General features: G+C 53.4%; 1 protein-coding gene across 9 annotated transcripts; it reads right to left on the bottom strand.

Moving 5' to 3' along the window:
* Window positions 1-822: 822 nt before the first annotated feature.
* On the bottom strand, window positions 823-23,051 carry UNC13D (unc-13 homolog D). Of its 9 annotated transcripts, none has more exons than XM_031042194.1 (33): window positions 23,034-23,050; window positions 20,952-21,165; window positions 13,544-13,576; window positions 13,174-13,419; window positions 12,048-12,107; window positions 11,713-11,779; window positions 11,452-11,629; window positions 11,099-11,143; window positions 10,619-10,687; window positions 10,388-10,457; window positions 9,968-10,072; window positions 9,540-9,632; window positions 9,187-9,290; window positions 8,831-8,948; window positions 8,102-8,226; window positions 7,739-7,829; window positions 7,428-7,484; window positions 6,945-7,042; window positions 6,704-6,755; window positions 6,255-6,385; window positions 5,816-5,936; window positions 5,115-5,258; window positions 4,830-4,928; window positions 4,338-4,544; window positions 4,092-4,160; window positions 3,653-3,732; window positions 3,349-3,454; window positions 3,201-3,272; window positions 2,990-3,073; window positions 2,589-2,709; window positions 2,051-2,174; window positions 1,498-1,703; window positions 823-1,397 (listed from the first exon to the last, which is right to left on the bottom strand). In XM_031042194.1, the coding sequence occupies exons 4-33, from the start codon at window positions 13,336-13,338 to the stop codon at window positions 1,291-1,293; spliced, it is 3,168 nt and encodes a 1,055-aa protein (XP_030898054.1). In that variant the 5' UTR covers window positions 13,339-13,419; window positions 13,544-13,576; window positions 20,952-21,165; window positions 23,034-23,050; the 3' UTR covers window positions 823-1,290. The 9 variants fall into 9 exon arrangements, with proteins under 9 accessions (XP_030898054.1, XP_030898056.1, XP_030898055.1 ...); XM_031042196.1 differs by having other exon boundaries at window positions 13,174-13,281; XM_031042195.1 differs by lacking the exon at window positions 20,952-21,165 and having other exon boundaries at window positions 13,174-13,302; window positions 23,034-23,051.
* Window positions 23,052-23,504: the final 453 nt, after the last annotated feature.

The following is a 23,504-nucleotide window of genomic DNA, read 5'->3' as shown; positions in this document are numbered from 1 at the left end:
AACTGATCCTTCGAGGGCTGGAGCAGCTCTGCTCTGGAGCCAGGCTGAGAGAGCTGGGCTGGGGCAGCCTGGACAAGAGAAGGCTCCTGAAGGGGAGACCTGAGAGCAGCTCCAGTGCCTAAAGAGGCTGCAGGAAGCCTGGAGAGGGGCTTGGGACAAGGGCCTGTAGGGACAGGCCAAGGGGAATGGCTTGAACCTGCCCAAGGGGAGACTGAGATGAGCTCTTAGGCAGAAGCTCTTCCCTGTGAGGGTGCTGAGGCGCTGGCACAGGGTGCCCAGAGAAGCTGTGGCTGCCCCATCCCTGGCAGTGTTCAAGGCCAGGTTGGACACAGGGGCTTGGAGCAGCTGCTCCAGTGGGAGGTGTTCCTGCCTGTGGCAGGGGTTGGAGCTGGATCAGCTTTAAGGTCTCTTCCAGCCCATGAAAGACTCGATATCTGCAGGGACCAGCCAAGGGTGGGAGGAACAAGCACCCACCAGGCACTGCTGGCCCCGGGGTGTGGGACCCTGCTGCCTCCTGGTGTCAGTCCAGCTCCTTCTCAGTGGTGCTGACCTCAGCACCATTGCAGCTCTTTTCAATGGGAAACTTGGACAAATTCATTCATGTAACATCTCCTCCCTCTGAAATCCTGCAACCAGCTGCCTCTTCCTGGCTTAACCCCATCAAGGATGGCAGCCCTCACCTTACCTCAAATGCCTTTACCCACCCTGCCACGCTATTGCCACAGCTTCTGCCCAGCACAGGCCCATCACCTAAAGTGCTCCCTGCACAGATTCAGATCACACATGAGCTTTGTTGCTTTTAATTTAAAATTAGAGGCTGATCCATGGAGAAAAAAAAAAGGAGGGAAAAGAATAGATTAAAAGGGAAAAAAATAAAGAAAAAAAAGAAAAAGTGGGTTTGGCCACTGGTTGTCCCCACCCCAAATAAATGATTTTTGCCCTGACACCATGCTGCAGACAGGAGTGCTGGGGACACAGCCATGAGATGTGGTACCAGCAGTGACAAGCTAATAGGGAGGTGAGCAGGGACAGCCAGACTATTTCCCATCCCTGGAGTAGTGTCGCTAGTCTAGGCAGGCAAAGAAATGCCCTGAAATACTGGGTACACCCTCCCCAGCCCCACAGGACCTACCCAAGGGTGAGGGAGAGGTGGGTGCTGGGAGGGTTTGCAGGGAACAGGGACCCCCTCTCACTCCTGGTCCTGTAGATGGCTTCAGCTCCAGCACCAGGAAAATTCCAGAGGGGCCCCATTGGCTGGACCCCCTCATTTCAGGCCCCTCTTCCTCTGCCTCATTCTGTCTCCTTGGACTGCTTGGCTCGTTGCTTGCGGAGCTTAACAAAGGCCTGAGCCTCTTTGTCCGCCTTCCTGGACTCCAGCAGCTGGAGAATCTCATCTCCTGCCAAAGAGGAGGGAAGCAGTGGTGGGAGATGCTCACCACAACCCCTCTTCATGCTGTGGGGCTGGTGGGGGCTCAGCTCAGCAGTAGCTCCATGTACCAGTGGGTTTGGGATGTGTGAGGGGGAGGCGGGTCTGGGGCACCCTTCCTGCATCAGCAGGGCCCTCATCAGTGTTGAGGCCAGGCAGGTGGCAGAGGGGGAAGAAGGCTTCACCCTCCAGGTCGTTGGCTCCCAGCATGTCGTAGTCAAACACGGTCAGGAGCAGGCAGGCACCCTCCTGCAGACACTTCTCTGCGGGGATCAGGCTGCAGGGAGATGGGATGTAGGGACCCGAATTCAACAATTCATCACATCCCAGAATTCAACCTTCCCTCCAGGGACCAAATAGGTCCCCACAGGCTTCCCCACTGTGATGCCCTTCCCCCCTTCCCTGCACTGACCTCAATCCCTTCAAAACACTATCCTGTGGGACCCAGGTGTTGAGGGTGCCCCTACCCCAGCTCTGTGGGATCCCACAGCTGAGCAGGGGGTGAAATCCCAGGACAGGACCCAGTTCCCAGAGCAGCAGTCCCATAGCCAAAGCTCAGCTGAAGCTTGGTGAGCAAAGGGGATTGGTGGAGGAGGGGGGCCGGGGATGTCAGCCCCTACATACAAGTCAAAGGCTTCGTCAAAGAGCGGGTGCAGCTCATTCCTCTTGCACTGGGTGGCCCGGGCCACCACCTCGGGGAACTCATGCCGGGGCTCCAAGGTGAGCTGGACAAAGGGGTCACTGGAGCCTGGTGGGGAGAAGACGTTAGCCCCCTCCTCCTGGCCCCCAGCCCAGCTCCTAGGAGGATGCAGGAGCTTCCTCAACCCTGACCACCCCATAGGTGGCTGCAAGAGGAGTGAACTCTCCTGGAGACCTTCCCAAATGACAGCCAACCAGGACACAGGTCCTTGTCACCCTGGAATAGTTTTCTGGGACTGAGTCACTGTTTGCTTGATGGAAAAAACCCACCTGCCCTTGTCCTGCAAGCTGAAGGCAGTGGGATGTGTGTCCAGCCTGCCTCATTCCACTGGACCACCCCAGACCAGTGCAAGAACCTGCCTTCTTTCTCAAACCACCTCCTCGAATGCAAAAGCAACTCAAGAGAGAGTCCCATTAATTGAAACATTACCAGCAACTCTCCTACCCAGCCTACCCCACCCACCGTTGGAGTCCAAAGGGATGAGGTTGACAGCATTGAGCACTTCCACATGGAGTTTCTGCTCTGAAGGGCAGTACAGTGCTTTGATGGTCACAGCCCCATACTTCTCCGAGCTGGCATCCAGCTGAGTGGGAGGTACAAGAATAAGGTGCTTATGGAGGGGATGCCCAGTGTCTGATGGAGGCTGAGCAGGCATTATATGGGGTAGAGGGGATGACAGGCATTCTCTGGGATGCAACTGAGCTCTCTCCATCCTGCCACTGGGGCAAAACCAGCCTAAAAAGACCCAGGACTGAGAGGGTAGTGGGGAAATCCCACATTTCCAGAGTCAGGCTGTGCCAGGCAGCCTTGCATGTGCAAGGGTGGGATGTAGGAAGGGGCTGGGGCACCATCCTCCCTCCTACCTGCTGCTGGATCCTGTTGCTGAAGTATTTCTGGATGAGTTTGCGGCTGGTGGCAGAGCAGAGATCCAGGCGAGTCTCCAGCGACTGCAGGGAGGATGAGAGGTGATGGTCAAACACACAAGAGGTCCACAGTGCAGGGATGTCATCCCTGGAGATCACCCAAAGGAAACCACTGGGGACCCTCTCCCCAGCTATCACCAGCACCTTGTACCTGGAAGGCTGCTGTGTGGAGCATCTCCAGTGGCAACCCACAGCCCTCGGCATGGAAGCACAGCTCCAGGCTCTGGTGGGAAGGATGGTGTTAGTCAGCAACCAAACACCCAGCCCTGCCAGGTACTCCGCAGCTCCCCCCTTGGTACCTTCAGGGCACAGTGCAGCTTCTTGTAGCACTGGGCTGAGGGGACCTGCTGCCCCATGGCTGCCGACAGCACGGCCAAGGTGTGGTGCCAGAGGAGAGTGAGGAGGCTGCAGGGGCAAGGAAGGAAGGCTGTGAGGGATCCCAGGGGATGGGATGGGGAGGTTAGTCCTCAGTTGAGGGGCTTTGCAAAGCCCCGGAGAGAACGGGCTTATTCCACAGGGCTGAGCAGCCAGCCCAGAGCGGGAGGTTCCCAAGACCCATGGGACCTGGCGTCTGCCATGGTGCATCCAAAGTGCCCCGATCACCTTTTAAAGTTCTCCTGAACCAGATGCTCATTGAGATACTGCAGCTCCGACTCCAGGAACTTCATGAGGGGGATGACGGACTGCAGCAAGAGGAGAGGAGCATTGGGGAGGGCACGGGGGGGGGGGGGAGGTATCCAGCAGACCACAGTGGGGAGAGGGGTAGAGGACTGCTGGCTGGAGCCAGCAGAGTAGGGGAGGGTCCAGGGCTCCCTCCCACAGTGAAGACATGGGCAGGCTGTGCCCTGTCTGGTCCTGCTGCTGACATGGGCATCAAATGTCAGCATCTGGATGTCTGGCCCACACTGGTGGTGTGTCTTGTGCCCCAGGTGTGGGGCAGGGAGAGCTGGGGAAAGGTAACAGGGGTCTCTACCAAGTAGGCAAAAGTTATTCACTGCTGCACAAAAGACATGGTCCAGGAGGAACTGGGCCAGGTACTTACATCCTCAGCCTCCCTGGTGTCATTAGAAGATGACAGCTCCTGGATGTGTCTGGCAATGCCCTTTTCCAGCTGCCAGGGAGAAATGCACAGAGGCTCTCGGCCTTTGCCCTCTGCAAGAGCCTCCCCATGCACAGGCCCATTCTTATCTATATCCCAGGAGCATTAGTGGCTCCAGGCCCCCTTGGGTGAAACCTCCCCACTTTTGGGGCAGGCAAGGGCCAAGGGGAGCCGGTGGCAGATGGTTACCTTGGTGGCCAGGGTTTGCACCACCTCCTGGACCTCGTGGTCCAGGCAGGAGATGGTGCTGTCGAGCTGGTTGTGCAGGGTGTGCTGGATCTGCTGCCGGTCAATGACGGCTGCCGTAAGCTGCTCCAGCTGCACCCAGTCCAGCTGCGATGGCAGCTTCAGGATCAGCAGCCGCAGCTGCTTGATGTTGTTCACCACAATGCAGAGCTGCAGAAAACGGGTCTGCTTCAGGGTGTCCCACACCCCCTGGTGCATCCCCCCATGCCCAGTCCCATCTCCAACACTATTCCCATTCCTGTTCTCATCCTGCTACCCCTGCTCACATCATTTCCCCCCTGATTTTCCAGGATTGTGGCTATCAAGGCCAGCCAATCTCTATGAAACCCAAACATGGGATGTTGGCTGGATGCTCGTCAGCTCGTCTCCTTCTTTGCCCAGAAACCATGGCCAAATCCTGCCTCTCCCTACACAGGACCCTGACCCAATACCAACCCTGTTGGCCTCTTCACCCTCGTTCTGCTTGTGCAGTGACAAAGCCTCAGCCCTCCCCTTGATGAGCCGGCAGTACATCAGGGCAATTCTACACATGTCCTGTGGGATAGAAAAGAAGCCAACAAGACTGAGCTGGGCAGCATGGGGACCACTGTGGGGTCAGGGGACCCCACCGCATCAGCGTGGGACACTGGCCCCATTCTTGGAGGCAGGTCTCCAAGAGCAGAAGGTACTCTGCTGACATCCGTGAGCATGGTGTTTGCTGGCAGGGCTTGGTGTACAAACCTCCACAAGCTTCACCATGATCATGAAGGCTTCCTCAGGGTCTGGCCAGTTGAGCTGCTGCCAGGTCTTCACAATCTGGGCATAGCAGGTGGACAGGTCAACAGTGGAAGTGCTGTGCTTGTTGTGCTCCCCAAAGGGTGTCAGCTGAGGGAGCAGAGAAAGTAAATGCAACTTGGCTTGTATTGAAAGAAGCCATCCCACGTAAGAGAGCTGCTCCTTTACTTTGGGGCCCATCATCACTTCCCATATATCCCAATGCCACTGCTTTGGAGAGCGGAGGAGATGAGGACAAAGAAGTAGCCTGAGCTCCCAGCACTGAGTCCTCCACTGTACTCCACCCAGCATCGCTGGAACACACTGAAGGGAGGGGAAAGGAGCCCACCGCCCCATGGCTGCCTTCCCTCCCCTCTTTCTAAAGGTCAGAAGAGAAGTGGATGCTCACAGCGTGGCCCAAATGCATGCTCATCAGCTTGTTCAGACTGCCAGAGAGCAGCAGGGGAAGGGACATGGGTGGGATCAACTGCTCCATGACACCCCATCCTTTGTTATGCATTTGTGAGAGGAACCAGCCTGCTCCTGGACTGCAAGAGGCACCTACGTGGTGGTCTCAATGCCATGAGCCAGGTGCAGCAGCAAGGCATGGAGGGAGCTGAAGTGTCCCCAGAGGATGCAGGGAGATGCTCTCCTCCTCCCTGTGTTACCTGGTCCATTTGGACAGCTCTCTGTGCCCTCTCCAGAGCGATGGTGTAGGCCTTCTGCAGCCACTGGGGAACACCTTCCTTGAACCACTGGTGGAAATTGTTCAGAGCCAGAGGTCCATCCCTGTGAATGAAGGCAGCAGCTTCTCCAACTGCACAGCAGTAGCACAGACCATCAGCCCTCCTTGCTCTCGCACACAAGAAACTGACGTGAGGTGGAGGCAGCACGTAGCAACATGCTAAGGAGAAACCTCCACTTGTCTGGAAGTTGAGGTCTCCATCAGGCCCACTCAGAGAAGGGCCTGAAATCCTTCGTATCATATTGATATGATGCTCATATCAATACCAGACACCAACAGCCCTGTCTGCCTTGTGTGTAATTACTGATGTGGTGAATTGGAAGGATAATGAACTGCTCATTCCCTCTCTCTGGGTTGGATACCTCTTTGGGAGGAAGTCCTTCATCCGATACAGCTCCTGGAGGTTCATGTAGAGCTGGAAAAGGCTCTCAGCTGTGGGTTTGGACATACTGCTGTTGACCTCACGTAGCTGCTCCTGGACATGCTCTGCAACCTGGTAGTGAGCAAGGGAATGGAGACAGTTGTTAGTGAGGGTCCAGCCTGGAAGGCTTGGTCTGGCTGGGGCTCTGTGGAGTTGTGGGTGAGGATCAGCTCAGGGAAATCCTCTTCCTTTTGGGTGGCATTTCAGGAGATTCATTAGGTCAAGTAAGCAGATGGTAGTCTTGGGTTCACAGGGAAAGATGGAGAGTTTCACTGGCTTGCTCCCTTTCCAGGCTTGCAACAACCATTTGCTACGTGAAGGGTGGCCATAAACTTTATCCTTGCTTTCAACATTAGTTCTACAAGGGCAGAGCAGCCCAAGGTTTCTCACCAGCCTCTCCAGCTCCAGGTAGGCGATGGAGAAGAGATTCAACTTCAAGGTGCTGCAAGAGAGAAACAGGGAGTCAGGAGCAAACCCTCCCATTCCACAATGGCAAGGGCAGTACAGGTCTAAGAAGCAGAGGTGGGACCACAGATGCCATCTGTAGAGCCCGAGAATCAAGGAAGGAAGAATCAAAGTGTCTTGTTGCTCTTCACCCCCGGGACAGTGGGTATCAAGCTCCAAAACCTACCTGATGAAAAATCTATTCCAGATTTTCTGGCACTGTTGGAGATCTCCTAACACCTCCAGGAGGAGTCTGGACAAGGCTTTGCCATTCTCCTCCATGCTCTGCAAAGGAAAGAACAGCTTCTTTCCAATGCTCAGTGATTTTGAGATGACCTGGGCTCTGTTCTGATCTATTTCTACGGTTTATTTTTGTGAGGTAGCAATCTATCCTTAGATCCACTAACCACCAGTTATTGGTAACATCCAATGTCATCATGGTGCTTGCATGGCTGCTCTGGGGACCACCTCTTCTCCTGAGCATTGCAACAAGGCCTTAACACCCAAGGCACCTTGGCAGCTGCAGATAACATGGCTCATGGTATTTTTAAGCTGGAAACCCAAATGCCCTGATGAATCAGAAAACTGGAGAAGCCTCATCTCAGTCTTCCCACTGCCTTGGGACTCCCACTCCCTACCTTATGTCAGGGAGACAGAGATGGGAACTGACCTTCACCATAGGCTTGAGGTGCTGCTTCTTCATATGGAACCACTCTGTTGTGCCTGACTAGCAAGAAAGGAATGGTGGTGTGATGGCAGGGAAGCAGGAGGAGGAAAGCCAGCTCTGCCACCCCCTTCACTCTCTCTGTCCCCTGGTGTGGCAGGACCCAGCCCCATGTGGTGGTAACCCCAGGCTGAGACCATCAAGTTGAAGAGGGGCTGGTATTTCCCTCCTTCATGGTGGTCCATGTGGTTTTGCATGGGCAGTGTGCAGGGTCCCACATGCCCAGGACTGGGATGGTGAGATCATGATCCTGCTACCTTCAGTGCTGTGGAGACCATGTGGGGGAGGTTCGGGCTGGGTGTGCACAGCTCATGGAAAGCTTTCATTTTGCACATCTGGACGAGGACTCTGCAAGGCAAGAACCTGAACTGAAACCCGGCACCAGTCCCTCAGAAACCACAAACTCTACTACCAAAAACCCTACCCAAGCAGATCCTCCCCCCCCAACAACAACCGCCACAGAGAGCCCAGGATGAGGGACAAGACAGAGCAAGCGCCACAGCAGCCTAGAAGGGGGCAGAAAGGGTTCACGTAGGTTTTTGCTGAAGCTTACAGGCTTGTCCATCATGGTGGCCAAGCCATAGGACCCCATGCACAGCTGGCACTGGTGCTCAACTCACCTTAGCAGGGACTGGAGTCTCTCTGTGGACCTTGGGACAGAAAGTGGGAAAATGATGCGGTACCTCCGAATGAGGGAGACCCCATAAGTCAGCAAGGACTGGAAGGACTCCGCCACCTCTGCTTTCTGAGGAGAAGGAAGGGAACATGTGCTGTCCACCTCAGTGGCAGACAAGATGCTGGCAGGACCATGGCACTGTGATGGAGGGAGCTGGTGTCTCCTGCTCCTTTCTAGCATGCTCTAGGGGTGGGAACCCCCCTGATGCCTCCAGTAACTTCTCTGAACTGAGCTTTGTACTTAGACTTCATTGCTATGCCTGAAAAATTCAAGAGCCTCGGGGGGTGCTGGAATGCTCTGGAAAACTCATGGGCTGGGAAAAGTAGGAATTGGGTCATATTTGGGTCTTGTAGAGGGTTGTGATTGACTTGATAGCAGTGATGGAAGAGGGGAAATGTCAGTGCAAACAGTAAAGGCTTATGAATGGACACGGGGGACAAATTCCTGGGGCAAAGGGGCTCCCTGACCCTGGGTTGTCCTGGTTCCTGAGGTTGGTTCTCCTCAGAAATGCCCTGCAGACACCCCAGCACTCCTGCAGCCCACAAGCTCCTGCCCTTCCTGGAATACAGGGATAGAAATGGCCATGGGAGCTGGGAGGAGAGGCATGGGGTTGGGTGCATGGGGCACATTCGCCTGATCTCTGCCCCCTGCATGATGCCAGAGCCCCCTTCACCTGCTCTGGCCTCAGACGCTCCTGCACCCACTGGTACTCAATGCTGGTGATCTGATGGAGCAGGCAGTTGCTGTTGAACTCCAGGCTCTGGTAGAGCTTGCTGTATGCCAGCCACCGCCTGGAGGGGAGGGAGAGGCTGGGCTGAGCCCCAAGAGCTGGGGCTAGAGTGAGGCTCCCCCCACTCTGGCTACAGCTGGGATTGCATGGGTGGTACCCAGTTCAACCAATCCTGCTCAGGGCAGGGGGCACCACCGGAGACACCAGCTGCAGTCGCACAATGCCCGGGGGAGCTGTCAGAGCCCTTGGTCAAGGTCTCCTGATGTTGCATCGTGGCCCCCTGAACATGGGGTACTCACACTATGACCTGGTGGAAGTCGGAGAGGTCCTTCTGCGTGGCATGCAGGTACAGCACGGTGCTGGCATGCCTGCTCAGCTCCCCATCCCAGGCAATGCTGCCAGCCTGCAAGAATGCAAAGGGAGGGTGATGAGTCCTGAAGCAAGCTGGATTGAGCAAGGAGGGGAACAGGGACCAAGGCAGGGTGTGTTTGCAGGCCCACAGGAGGAATGCGCACCCCGGAAGAATGACAAGCACAGGTGAGCATCATCATGACCCTCCTCCCCATCACACTGCAGCAAGGTGTTAAGTGTGATGGGCTCCAAAGGAAACCCTCACCCCAGCTCAGCTGCCAGTACCTGTCCCACTCAGTACCTGGTGCTGAAGTATTTCATAGGACACCAGCTGCTGCAGGAGGTGGCGATGGACAATGTAGCTTGGCTGTGTTCGACTGCTCGTCGTGGCCCTCTGAAAAGACACAAGGCATAGAAGCAATAACCATAACAGCCTGAAGATGCAGAGATGTAGTCAGAGAGTGGGACACAGGAACCCAAAAAGCATGGGGCCAGAGAGCCCCACCTGAAGCTGAGCCAAGGGGTGCAGTTGCACCAGGACCAAGGCACCCTTGCTGGCATGTAGCTCAGGGGGAGATCAAGCTGTTTTACAGCACATGCAAACACTGGTGCTGGCACCTCTGGTCGTGGAGCAGGGACCTGTGACCCCAAGATAGAGTCCATGGGACAGGCAGTTACGCCATTCTGCCAAGGCAATGGATAGGGATCCCCCTCCCCATCCCCTCCTACCTTCTTGTGTGTAAGCAGGAACTGCAGGTGACACTGTCCCCGGTTCGGGTACGTCTCTGTTTGCGGCTCCAGCTGGTACCAACGGTCATTCCAGCAGTGCAGATCCTGCTTGAACAGAGACAAAGGTGAAGCCCCAGGCAGCCTTCCCAGGGGAAGGATTCAAATCCAGGATGAGGTCCCACTGCATTAATAACACTAATATTGGATTAAAACTAAATTATATATCATCACTGTGCTTGAGTGATTGATGGCCAGGGCACCTGCCACCGAACTGAGGGACCTGGCATCAGTTTGTGGCTCTAAGCTGGGATCCTGGGCATGCTCAGTGTAGCCACATGGCTGGGATCCTGCCCAGATCTGGGAGGTTTAAAGAGGCACATGAGGAGTCATTTGGAGCAGAGGGTGCACCGCAGTGCTCACCTTCAGGTGAAGAACCACATTCCCCAGGAAATCATCCTGCCCTTTGTCTTTGCGAGCATCTTTAAAGATCCTGAAAGCCATAAACAAGGATGTGTGTGACTGTGAAAAGTCACTGGTTAAGGTGAGGAAGGGTGACAGCCCTGCCACCCTCCAGCCCTCTTTCCAAAAGAAAGTTTTAAGTATTTTCCAAACCCTCTTCCTTCGTCAGCCATTAGGACCATTAGCACCAACCGTTTGAGGCCGTGGAGGTCTGTCAGCTCCCCCAGCTTGTGCCGCACTGACTCCACCACATCCGAGTCCCTGCGGGCAGGGAAACCCAACATGGGAAAGAAGGAAATTCAAGCAATTGCAAAACCCTTCAGGGTGCTCCAGTGATGGTGGAAGAAAGAAGGTGCTAGAAGGGGGAAATGTGTTGGAACTAAGACCATCTCCCAAAACCAGGTGTCTAGCCAAAATCTGCAAGCATGTGACTTCTTCCCATAAATAAAATCAGGGGTCAGGATCAGCCCTGCCTGGGAAAAGCCAGCCTGGTCACTCTTTGCTCCTGCTGGTCATATCCTGAACTGTGCATTACTCCAGCAGACAGTGACAGGGAAAAGGGTTCCCAGCTGGTTTCTGGGGGTTTCAAAGGGAGCAGGTTGAAGGACCATGCCAGGGACCCTCCCAGCAGGCAGGACCCTGCTCAGGGTTGGGGTCAGGGTTGATGCTCACCACATGTCCAGGTGGAAGCTGGCTGTCTCCATGTCTTCAAATTCCCTGCAAGGCAACAGTGGGATGCTGTTACTCAAGCAGCATCCAAGGGACTGGCAGCAAGCAGGTAGGACCACTGGGAATTACAAGCAGGCTGGGAAAGACCCCAAAACTACCCTGCACAGCCTGGGAAAGTCGTGGGAGAGCCCTGAGAGACTGTTTTGCTTTTCAGCTCCCTGGATCTGCTGCATAGGTCAGACCAGAAGCCTGGAAAGCCCCAGTAGGCATTGCCCTATTAGTTCCTGGTTGGGGTGAGTAGTGAAACCTCCCCCCTTCATCTTCCCAGTGAGCAAAGCCAAGCGGTGGCTGATTACAGGATAAATGTCTCATCCCACACCGGGCTGAGGGTCTGGCTTATAACTTGTGTGCGATGGATCTGGTCTTCAGGGATGAGGTCTTTGACCACAGCCTTCATCCGCTTCTTGTGGTCAGGGTTGGCAAGTTCCTGGCTCTTGGTCTTGATGCCCAGCAGGCAGTATGGGTCACTGAACCCTGCGAGGATGGAGGTATGCAAGTCCCCATCTGGAGCAGCGCCTGTCCCTTTTCCAATGGGACACCCACTCATTTCCACTTACCACTGACGTCTTTACCCAAAATCCCCTTGGCTTCCTTCACAGTTGCTTTCAGGCAGAAAATTGGGCTCTGGAAGAGTAAGAAAAAAAATAAAAATTAATGTGGGAGTCAGCAGCTGTGTGAGGAAGCAGAGGCTCATGCAGGCTCACACCATCAGCTGCTGTTCAGACCAGCAAACAGCTCCCAAGTGACTCCCCCAGCACAAGCCCAGGGCACCCCATACCCCAAAGCCCAAGCACAGGGGTCAAAAGACACTGCAGTCCCCCAGCACCATCCCACTGCAGGAACTTCTCCCCCAGGTCACAGCACACTGGGGAGGCACTGTCTTGCTGCATACCTCCAGTTCCTTGACCTGTTGCATGATGACACTGTGCTCCTCTTCATCCATGCCGAAAGCCTGTGTAGGTATCAGGTAATGGATGCTGCCCTGTTAACCGTAGCTGTAGAGCAGCCAAGGGCTTCCCTCTGCTCCCTGGGAGGCAGCTGCAGCTCCAGGTGAGAAGAGAGCAGCAAAGAGCCCAGCAAAAGGACTGGGGACCAGCTGAAAGCTCTTCAGGAAAAACCTTCTTCCCACCATTCTGAGCCCAAGATAAATATTTCTCCCTAAGACCAATATTGCTCAGCCACAAGTTTTCTCAGACCTCCAGCTAGATGCTGCTGCTATGTCTTTCAAGATGCTTGGTAAAAACTTCCTCTGAGTGCCCCCCACCATCCCCTTCCACTGGGAGGATGGACATGTCCTGCGGAGAAGGACTCGGGAGTGTTGGTTGATGAGGAAATGAACATGAGCCGGCTTCATTGTGTGCTTGAGCCGAGAAACCACTCATGTCCTGGGCTGCATCACAAGGAGCGTGACCAGCAGGTCGAAGAAGGTGATCCTGCCCCTCTACTCTGCTCTCGTGAGACCTCACTTGGAGTATTGTGTGCAGTTCTGGTGTCCTCAACATTAAAAGGACATGGAACTGTTGGAACAAGTCCAGAGGAGGCCACGAGGATGATCAGGGGACTGGAGCACCTCCTGTATGAAGACAGGCTGAGAAAGTTGGGGCTGTTCAGCCTGGAGAAGAGAAGGCTGCGTGGAGACCTCAGAGCAGCTTCCAGTGTCTGAAGGGTCCTATGCTGGAGAGAGACTCTCCAATAGGGACTGTAGTGACAGGACAAGGGGTGATGGGTTAAAACTTAAAACAGGGGAGGTTTAGATTTGATATAAGGAGGCAGCTCTTTACTGTAAGGGTGGTGAGGCACTGGAATGGGTTGCCCAGGGAGGTTGTGAATGCTCCATCCCTGGCGGTGTTCAAGACAGAGCTGGACAGTGTCTTAGGCGGCATTGTTTAGTGTGAGGTGTTCCTGCCCAGGGCAGGGGTTTGGAACTTGATGATCTTAGGATCCTTTCCAACCCTAACTATTCTGATTCTGTGTCAGGGACAGGTTTTGGGGACCCCATCAGGGAGGTGGGGAATTACCTTTTGCACGTAGGCATAGAGCTCCTGGGAATCCACGACATGGTGATGCTCAGGCTTGCCCAAGCGGTGCAGGATGGTGTAAAGGACCTCCTCGTAGAGCAGGGTCAGCTGCAGGAGGGGTGCCAACATCTTGCATGGGGTCAGGCCAGCAGAGACTTTCTCCATTCATCTCTCCAGATTAATGTGGTGTCCCCCCTTCCAGCTCCCACTGGGCCCTGCCACCTCCCTCCTGGCATCCAGCCCTGCCTGAACCAGCAAGGGGTGTCCATGGGGAGCATCTTCAGGAGCTGAGCCATGTCCCCAAGCTTCTGCAGCACTGCCACCCCCTCCAGGGCCACCCAGGGAAACTACTGTGGGGCGACATTTGTACCTCTCTCTTGGACAACCGGTGGGACAGATCCATCTAGAGAAAGAAGAGAAACAGAGAGGTTTCCTGTCAGGTCTCATGGTAGAGAGTGGTTTTAGAAGGGAATAGCAGATGGGCAGGGCGCCAGAATGGGCATCACATTTTGGGAGGTCCATAGGATGCTGTGACACCCTGCAGGAACCCTGTGGCTGAGGGATCATCACCTGGCAGGACAGTATGGGGGCTTTACTCCCAAGCCGTGTTAATTAAGGAGGGGGCAGCAAAGATGGCAACTTGAGGGACCAATAGGAGGCTTTAAAAGCCAGCTTCCCATCTCTTGCCGCACAGAGCTGCTCACTGGCCTGGCCAGGCCCATCAGGACCAGGCTGGAGAGAAAATAAGCCAAGGGAGAGGGCAAGGGGACAAAGCGTGGTGAGGAGCTGCAGGCTGGGCAAGACAGCAAAACTACTTCAAAAAGCCATTGCGATTTATGACTTGAGTCCCCTTGCCTGAAAAATGGGTGCTGCTGCAACAGTGCATTGATACTTGTTGAGCTGAAGGTCCATTCCCTACTTGAAGTGTGACCAGCAATAGCATTCGCTTTCCAAAAGGCAGTTAAATTGCACAACATTGCGGCTCCAGTGGCACTCAGCCCCGGGGCTGAGCAGGGGTCCCGCTGCCTACACAGGTCCTGTTGTCCCCCACCTCAAATGTCACCTCCCACTCATCTTGGCTCCACATGGATTCATCCAGGAGATCAAACCACCTCTGCCAAAAATACCCTATTCTCTGGCAAACCCCAACTCTCAGCCTGTCCTCACCCCCTGCTCCGTCCCCAGTGCAGAGGCTGAGCCCATCCTTCTGCTTCTCTAACCACAGTCTGGATTCAGCCACCACATGGCAGAGCAACTTATTCCAGCCACAGAGCCTGGCTGGATGATGGTGACTTTGCCACTGCCATGAGCCAGGTGACACAGCCAGAAGGAGGAGGATGGGTGCCTCTGTTCTACCCTTTATGGCTCCCAGTGCTGGGGCCACTGGGAGCACAAGAGGGCAATGCCAAAGAATGTAATGGAAATTTCTGAAATGAGTTTGGCCCTTTCTGTGCTGAGGGACACATGACAAGCACATCCCCAGAAATGGATGGGTGGATAAGCCCTACCTGTGTGTCAGCCCAGGACCCAGAATGACCTTAGGATCTCCCACAATCCTGAGCTGGAACATTAACATTTGCTTATGGCAAATCTAAAGCTGGCATAATCCCCCAGCCATCTGGACTATATTACTCTCCCACCCCCAGCGAGTTTAACCCTCGAGCTACTTCTCTCCCACCTGCTCCAGGACCCCTTCTACCTCTGGTTGGTGCCAAAGGGCAGCAGCAGCCCCTGTGAAAGGGGGAACCTGCTGTACCCAGGAGGGCCCTTCCTGCACCCAGCACCATCCTGCCTGCACTGGGGCACAGTGGACATGGCCCCATCCCAAATCCTTCTGCATCCCTGTGGGCAGTGCTGTCCCACAAGCAGGGCTGATGGGGGGAGGAATAAAAGGAGTTTCTTATTTCTCTGCAGCTTGTCCTTGCACAGCAGAGGAGTAGCACAAGAAGTCAGGGGGAGGAATCACTGTTGATTTTGGGGATAGCGCCATGTTGCTCCTTTCTGCTAGTGGGGACAGTCGCTGTGTGTTCTGCTTTGTGCTCGCCCATACGTGCATGTGTCTGGTTAAGACAAAGCTGAGCTGAGCCACCAGGATGTGTTTACTGCTACTAATCCCTGTGCCAAAGGCCCAGCTCAAATCCAGCAGTGTTGCTTAAATCTAGGTCTGGATACAGCCACCAACATCCCCCTCTACCCCCTGATGTGACAGGGCCACCAGTGCAGGAGGCCAACTCAACTGCAGACAATGACACTTAGAATCATAGAATGGTTTGCGTTGGAAGGGAACTTAAGGCTCATCCATCTCCAACCCCTGCCACAGGCAGGGACACCTTCCACTGGAGCAGCTTGCTCCAAGCCCCTGTGTCCAACCTGGCCTTGAACACTGCCAGGGATGGGGCAGCCACAGCTTCTCTGAGCACCCTGTGCCAGCACCTCAGCACCCTCACAGGGAAGAGCTTCTGCCTAAGAGCTCAGCTCAGTCTCCCCTTGGGCAGGTTCAAGCCATTCCCCTTGGCCTGTCCCTACAGGCCCTTGTCCCAAGCCCCTCTCCAGGTTTCTTGTAGCCCTTTTATGCTGCTCTAAGGTCTCCACTTAAGGAGCCTTCTCTTCTCCAGGCTGAACAAGCCCAGGTTTCTCAGCTTATCCCTTAGAAGGAACAAGTCCCTGGTGGGGGGATACACAGCCAAGACAGATCACCAGGGACCATGCCTACGTGTTCCTAGCAGTGCCATGCAAAGCTGTGGGTCCCATCTAAGCAGGGGCTGACACAGGGATGCTATCAGGCCACTGCAGAGGAAGTCAGTTGGGTTGGGTGAGAACGGGACTTCTGGGCACCTGCTGGCAGCAGGGAGCCAGAGGGGCTGGGATGCACTGGGAAGCTGTAGCCCAGGTAAGAGGGGATGGAATGCTAAGCGCCAACACAGAACCAAAGCCAACGCCCAACACAGCCCTCGGTTGTACATTTGCATGACTATGGTGCCCCTGCCTCCACACCCCCACTCCTTGCTCATCCTTGGAAAACATCCCATCTGGAACACGGACTAGGCCCCTCTTCTCTCATTCTCTTTTTACAGCCTCAGCATCCAGCTCTGCACCCTGCTGTCCCCCAGGAGCAGCAGCCACAAATCCCTCCTTGGAGCTGTCACATCCCAAAAACACTCCCCAACACCCTGGGTCAAAAGCACCTACCTCGGGGTTCTCTTCCCCAGGGAGGGTTCCCACTGGAGTCTCACCAGCAGCATCCATCTCATGGGAGGCTCACGGATGAGAGCAGCTGCAGCTCTGCAGCCGCTGCTGCTTCTCCCCCCTCTCTCACATGCTCAGAGGAAACCACAGACTTTATCTCACATGGCCACTGTAACAAGCGGAAACATGCAAAGGCCTCCTTCAAGAAGGCACAGAAGCCCCATTCCTGCTCACCACCACCCGATCTTGCACCAGTGGCCCTCATGGGCATCACGGCACAGGCAGGATGAGAACAAAGAAAGGTGCTACATCTAGCCCCTGCTGTTATTTATGAGCAAGGAAGTGGGAGCATGTTGCCAGACACAGTTCTGAGAAGGCAAAGTCCAGCAGGGAAAGTGTGGGGGGAGGATGGGTGAGGGCAACATGAAGCATCTGCGCTCCAACGTGTATCTGGGATTCGTCATGCCTTGTGAGCACAGATGGGCACCCTGCAGAAAGCAGAAGTCATCTTCAGCTCCAAGAGAAGGACGGGTTTGAAATCCGGTGCAAAATCTGCAGGGTGGAAAACCTCTGCGGCACCTGGGTGCACTGGACAGTGTTGGGCTGAGAATGGATGCCAGTGACAGCATTGGGGAAAGGCATACGGTCTTTTTCCTGAACGGGCTGTCCAGGCAGAGCTGGTTATTGACAAAAAAAAGCAGCAGGAAAAGGAGTTAAAAACTTGTGCTTCACTGTCAGCTTTCATTCCTGTAAATACATTATCTGATTACAATTCAGAGCAGTTGCCTATCACAGACCTGCAGCAGCGCCCTCCCTTCGCCAATCCCTGTCAAAATGCCTGTGCTGGTGGCACATGGGGGGAAGGTGCCAGTGGGCATCAGGAAGAGCCACAGGCCAAGGGAAAAGCTGTTTTGCTCCTGGATGTCCAAAGTACTTAGATACACAAAACTAAAAGCACGCCGGGACTCAGAGGAGCTGTTGAGCTGCACAAGCATTTGCTGCTCAGTAGATGGACCCACAGCTCAGGGAAGGACATCAGCTTGCACTGGAGACTTGCGTGTCATTGCTGCTGGACTGCTGCCACTGTCCTCAGCAGCATATGGCTGCTGAGAAGCCACAGGCTCTGTGAAGCAGGGCTGTGAGCGTGGCTGATGCTGCACTCTCGTAAATTCCCATTTCATAGAATCAGAGAATCACAGACTGGTTTGGGTTGGAAACTAGTTGCAACCCCCTGCCATGGGCAGGGACACCTTCCCTTAGACCAGATGATTGCTCCAAGCCCCATGCAGCCAACAGTATTTCTGAGGAATTCGATTAAATTTCTATTAGATATTATGTTAGATATTATTGGATATGATTATATGACCTCTTAGGCAGAAGCTCTTCCCTGGGAGGGTGCTGAGGTGCTGGCACAGGGTGCCCAGAGAAGCTGTGGCTGCCCCATCCCTGGCAGTGTTCAAGGCCAGGTTGGACACAGGGGCTTGGAGCAAACTGCTCCAGTGGAAGGTGTCCCTGCCCGTGGCAGGGGTTGGAGCTGGAAGAACTTTAATGTCCTTTCCAACCCAAACCATCCCATGGTTCTATAAATTGGGCTTCAGCATCATTTCCTCTGCACTCCACAGTTTGGTGGTAGAAGCCCAAAGAAGTTTCCTGTCCCTTTGCTAGCAGACGCACTTGGACGTGCTTCCCTATCCCTGTCAGCCTCAGCCTTGATTTTAGCCAGCCTAGCATTTGCTTCACTTGGGCAAAGAGGTGAAAAGCATCTCCTCCCTTGCTGATGGAGTGAGACACAGTGGAGGAGCTGTTGTCGGTTCTGCATCCCTCTGCTTTGACACACACCTTGGAGCACACTTGTGCTCCACTGCAAAATGCTGCCACTGGGAAGTAGAGATGTAAAGTGCACAATGGCATTTGAAAATGATTGCTGTCATCTTTGCTTTTAGCTTTGATTGCAAAAGCAAAATCTGGCCTAGCAAAGAGCAGCTAGAGAGTTAAAGGCAGGACATGGACACAGCATCCCCAAGCTGATTCTTGCCCACAGAAAATACCAGGGGTCAAAGGAATATCTCTTACTTCAACCAGCACAGAGAACAACTGGTAAGAGTTTAGTTAATCTTCAAATCCACCTCCCTTCTCCTTGTAGTGCCATAGAAATAAAATTCACTGCAATCATAGATATTGCTAAGCATCAGGCAATCGTTCTCCAGCTTGGAGCCTCTGCTGTGCTGGGATTTTGCAGGTTTTAGAGAAGAAAAGCTCAGCTTCTGTGCAGGAGTTCCCCAGCCTGTCACTGTGTTGGGGCTGGTTAGTAATGCCACTGGGAAATGCTCGGGCACAGCCTGGCAGGGTGGGCAGCACCCGCCACCCATCAGAGGCCAGCACAATCCCTACAGAAGGTCTTTGTGCAGGGCTTGTATGGCCTTCAGCCTCTGTGTGTGTCAAGGGAGAGTTATTTGGTGATCAGGCATCAAAAGCAGCAAATACCCTTTTTCCTCCCTGGGTTTTACCAGCAACCAACTGCTCTGCAAAATACCAGCAACAAAAATCACTGAACTCACGTATCTCATCATATTTACACCTTGAATTACTCTTTTCCAAGAAATGATAGGAAAAAACCTAAAAGTAGTTCCAGAAGTAGCACAGATCTCTGATCAATAGCAACAATTCCTATGAACATCATGCCCCAAACCTGCAGACAACTTGCAAGACATCCCCAGACACCCCAAGACAGGAGCTACAAAGGGACTTTGTTTTCCAAAAGGAAAACAAAGGGGGATCTTATCGTCCCCACAACATCAGTCTGCCTCCCAAAGTAACTAGCTGGGAACATGAAACATATATATACACTGAGCCCTTCCATTCCTTTTAAAACCAGCTCATCCTAAGGGAAAACCCCTTTTCCTTACAGGCTCTAGGGGTTACAGTCTGCCCCTGCTACAAATAGTTAGCAGTTCAATCGTGCACAGGGTTATAGGTGCTGCTGAAAAAAAAACCCCGGATCTCCAAAAGAACAAGCATTATTACCCTCTTTATAGGGTATAATTTTCCCTTTAAAGGAAAACTGGGTATGAAAAGACCCTCTGCAAGTATTATTAGCAGTTTGTCTCCCTACCTCTTGGCTTGAGAATCCTGGAGCCTCAGCCTGCCCTCACCCTTATCTCAATCTCTTGGCTGGGAATGGACAAATAGTCAAAAAACTGATTTCAACATGTCCCTCCCTCACTTCTTCTTTTACCCATGGGGTCCAATGACTCTGCAACCAGGCTGCACCTTCCAGGGTTTGGCAAGGCGCACGGCAGAAGCACAAAGCAGAGGAGAGGAAAGTGGTTTCAAAATGAGAACAGGGCTCCTTCTTCTAAGGGCTGCTCAGGCAGGGCATGCCCTGGGGACCTCTAGTGCTGTGTGCTCTGGGAGCAGCAATTTCACATCCAGGGAGGTGAAAATGCCAGTCATTTCCCCTCCTTTTCTACTGTGGGGTCTTCCAGTTATTTCTGCCCTAATTCCTCATCTTTCCTTCCAGAAGCTCTCCTGAGTGCTTTGAGGGCACCTCACAAAAGACGACAGTATCTGAAAAGAAGTGGGGGAATAAATAGCATCCCCCATCCCACTCACATCATCTTAGAAGGACATCAAGGCAAACCCCATCCTTCTAGGAAGAGCGAAGGGGACTTCCAGCCACCCACAGGGGCAGGGCCCTTGTGAAAGCTGAATTTTCCCTGGGAGCCCCAAGCAGGAGCACAGGTTTGGCACGAGGTCTGCCAGCTCCATGGCATGAGCATGTGAGCATGACTCTGGCCACACTGCCTCCACAGCAGTCGTCACCCTGGAGGCTTCAATGGACAGCCCCAGCCCCTCCAGAAGACATGCTGCTGTGATGCCAAGCTGTGCCCTTCAGAAGGTCAAATACTTCAGGTACAGACCTGGATGGCATTCATTTGGCTTGCAACATCATGTCACAGCTTTAAAATGTTCTCTCCATCACTGCCATGTGCTATGTGTACACAGCAAACATTTCTTTCACCTCCCTCTTCCAGTAAGATGAATGCCATTGGGTTTATCATCCCTTTACCACAGCTGCTCTCACTGCAGGGACAAGAAACGGGGGGACAGACATTTCAAGACTATTTCATCTGCTGGTTTGGGGCACTGAGTTCAGAGTAGCAGGACCTACAGGATGTGCATGAGCTGAGGAGGGACCAGGGTAGATGTTCTGGAAGGTGGAAGAACTTGCAGCAGACACTCAAGTACCACGTGTGCCCTGTGGTGCCTGTTAAGTAGTTTTGTGACTATCCGGGAACACATGCACCAAATTATTGACCAGTTTCAGCACCAAAACGGACTCATGGCTTTTCCACCACCACCTCTCCCACACTCATGTCAAAGCCCCAGATCCCATTCACACACATCAAAGCATGGAATACCACTGCAGCCAATCTGTGCCATGGGGAGAGTGACTGAGTCCCGGCCAGAGCCCAGCCATTATGGAGCAAAGTGCATGGAGGAGGAGAGACTGGACTTGAGCAAGAGAAAGGAAAGGTTTAGAGAGACAGGATTTGCTGAATCAAGTTTGTAAATAGAGTCCAAACTGATACCTTTGGCTCCAGTATCCAGACACTGTAGCAAATATGTAGGAAATGGCTGGGAGGATGCAGCAGAGACGGATCCTAGCCCTTTTGCACCTGAGACATGAGATCCAGCAGCTCCCACCCGGCAGGTACAAGTCCCCACTCCTGCTGGTGGTTCCTTGCTGTTGCGTAGGTCTCCTCACACCCTGCTGTGGCCTCTCCCAGCAGCACAGTGATGGCCCTTGAGCAAGGAGAGTGATGAAATACCAGTTTCCAGTTGAACCTCATGATGGCAGCTCTTTGAGCTGACTCACGTGGGAGAACAGACGGGTGACTAATACCCTGTACAGCTGTAAAGGAAACCCTTGCCTAAAATGAAGATCTGTGCCCTGCATGTACTGGCATTTTGTAACAACCCACAAAACCCCCATATTTGTCACTTGGACTTACTTCTATAGCTTTAAACCTGAAACCACCCCTCAATCACTCTCTGTCTTAGCAAAACCTATCTTCTGATACCAACCTAGCAGCTGTTTATGGCTGGAAATACCTGTGATATGATCACATTAGGCATGGTGGGGGCTGAGCCAGCTCATGGCTGCTTCTGGGAACAGCTCGATCCAAACTTGTCCTCACACCTCCTGCCACCTCTAGCAGAGCTGGCAAAGAGAGCTAGCACAGCAAGCCACAGCTCATCAATTCCCGTGTCCTGCATGTGGCAGAGATGCAATTTGACTGTCTACGGCTCAGAGTGGTGGAAAGACCCCATGGTCCCCGAAGGAAGACACAGGACAGGAGGGTGCTGCCCAGGCAGGCTTAATCACAGTCCCCATGTGTGCTCAAGCGCATCCCTCCAGCAATCAGAGTACCAGGCTGGTTTAGGCTGGAAGGGATCCAGTTCCAACCCCTGCCACAGGCAGGGACACCTTCCACTGGAGCAGCTTGCTCCAAGCCCCTGTGTCCAACCTGGCCTTGAACACTGCCAGGGATGGGGCAGCCACAGCTTCTCTGGGCACCCTGTGCCAGCGCCTCAGCACCCTCACAGGGAAGAGCTTCTGCCTAAGAGCTCAGCTCAGTCTCCCCTCAGGCAGGTTCAAGCCATTCCCCTTGGCCTGTCCCTACAGGCCCTTGTCCCAAGCCCTTCTCCAGGTTTCCTGTAGCCCCTTTAAGCACTGGAGCTGCTCTAAGGTCTCCCCTTAAGGAGCCTTCTCTTCTTCAGGTTGAACCAGTCAAGCTCTCTCAGCCTGGCTCCAGAGCAGGGATGAATAATAATGATTTTTTTTTTTCTTGGAAATAGGTTGCATGAAGCATGAGTGTTTAAGGTAAAATCTGGGCAGAATGGTATGGAAGAAGAGGGCTCAGCTTTCCTTTAGCTGGAGGCAACCCTGGGCAAGCATGCACATATTCCATCTTTCCAGGGGAAAAACCTTTTCCAACTCCTAGGGTTATCATCAAGATTTCATGGCTGATCATAGGAAATCTGTAAGTAATACCTGCAGTTCCTGTGGTAACAGTTTTTTGTGTAAGATCTCAAAGAACTTTGAAATAGCCTGGTTGCACCACACTCATGTGGAAGGGGGAAAGAGCTGCACATGCAGAGCAGGGAACAAGGCAGAAAATGCAGCAAGAGACTTCTCAAATAAAGAGCTGAAGTTACACCAGGGAGACAAAACTACACAGCAGTATAACATCTGTCTGTGACAAAATATAAACTGGATCCAACATTAACTATTCTTTTTTTTCTTCAATAGTGTAATAGCATCCAAATATTGGAACTTAATGGCACTCATCTAGATCTCACATGACAGCCTTTCTGCTGCATAGTTGATTAATTATGCAAAAAGAGACCAGATGCAGAGATGCATTAATGCACAACATTCCCTCTTGCCCCATGTCGTGGTTTAAACTAAATCTGCACAGTTCCCCCTTTGTTTCCCCTCCCCCCCGCACCTTCCCACTCCCGGAGGGATGGGGAGGAGAGCCAGAGGAATACAACTCCCACGGATCGAGGTAAAATCAGTCCAGCAATCAAGGTATAACAGAAATAACTACCGGTACCAATAACAAATCAATGTTAGAGGAGACAAACAGGGAGAGAGAATACGATACCACTCGCTGCCACGAGACCAGCCCGGAAGAGAGAGAGAGCTTCCCCCTTCCCTCCCGGCCAGCTTCCAGTCCCCTCCCCGAGCAGGACATGCTGTGGTATGGAATACCTCCCCGGCTAGCCCAGACCAGGCGCCCTATCTCTCCCTCCTCCCTGGCAGAGCATGAGCTACTGCTGAATCCATGACACCCCACCGCCACCCTCTTCCAGAGCAGAAGTCAACTTTGAATTGCACTTCCCCGCTTTAGTATTCAAAATGATCTATGCTGGCAGCACGACCAGCTGACCCTTTGACTCACTGTAAGCCCTTTGCAAAGAAGGGTACAGCTCCCATCAGGGACATGGGAGCAAGTGCTAAAAATCTAGGCTAAATTTGGGTTTTGGGGTTTTAACAACCAAGGCAGGGATTCTCACCAGCATCTGTCTGGCCAAAATTTGCATTCTTCTGAATTGTGCTGCTCCACTCAACCTAA

The sequence above is a fragment of the Melopsittacus undulatus genome, chromosome 11 (genome assembly GCF_012275295.1).
Source record: "Melopsittacus undulatus isolate bMelUnd1 chromosome 11, bMelUnd1.mat.Z, whole genome shotgun sequence".
In the NCBI taxonomy this organism is placed as follows: domain Eukaryota; kingdom Metazoa; phylum Chordata; class Aves; order Psittaciformes; family Psittaculidae; genus Melopsittacus; species Melopsittacus undulatus.
The sequence above is the reverse complement of the archived record's forward strand: the minus strand, read 5'-3'. Positions and strand labels throughout refer to the sequence as shown.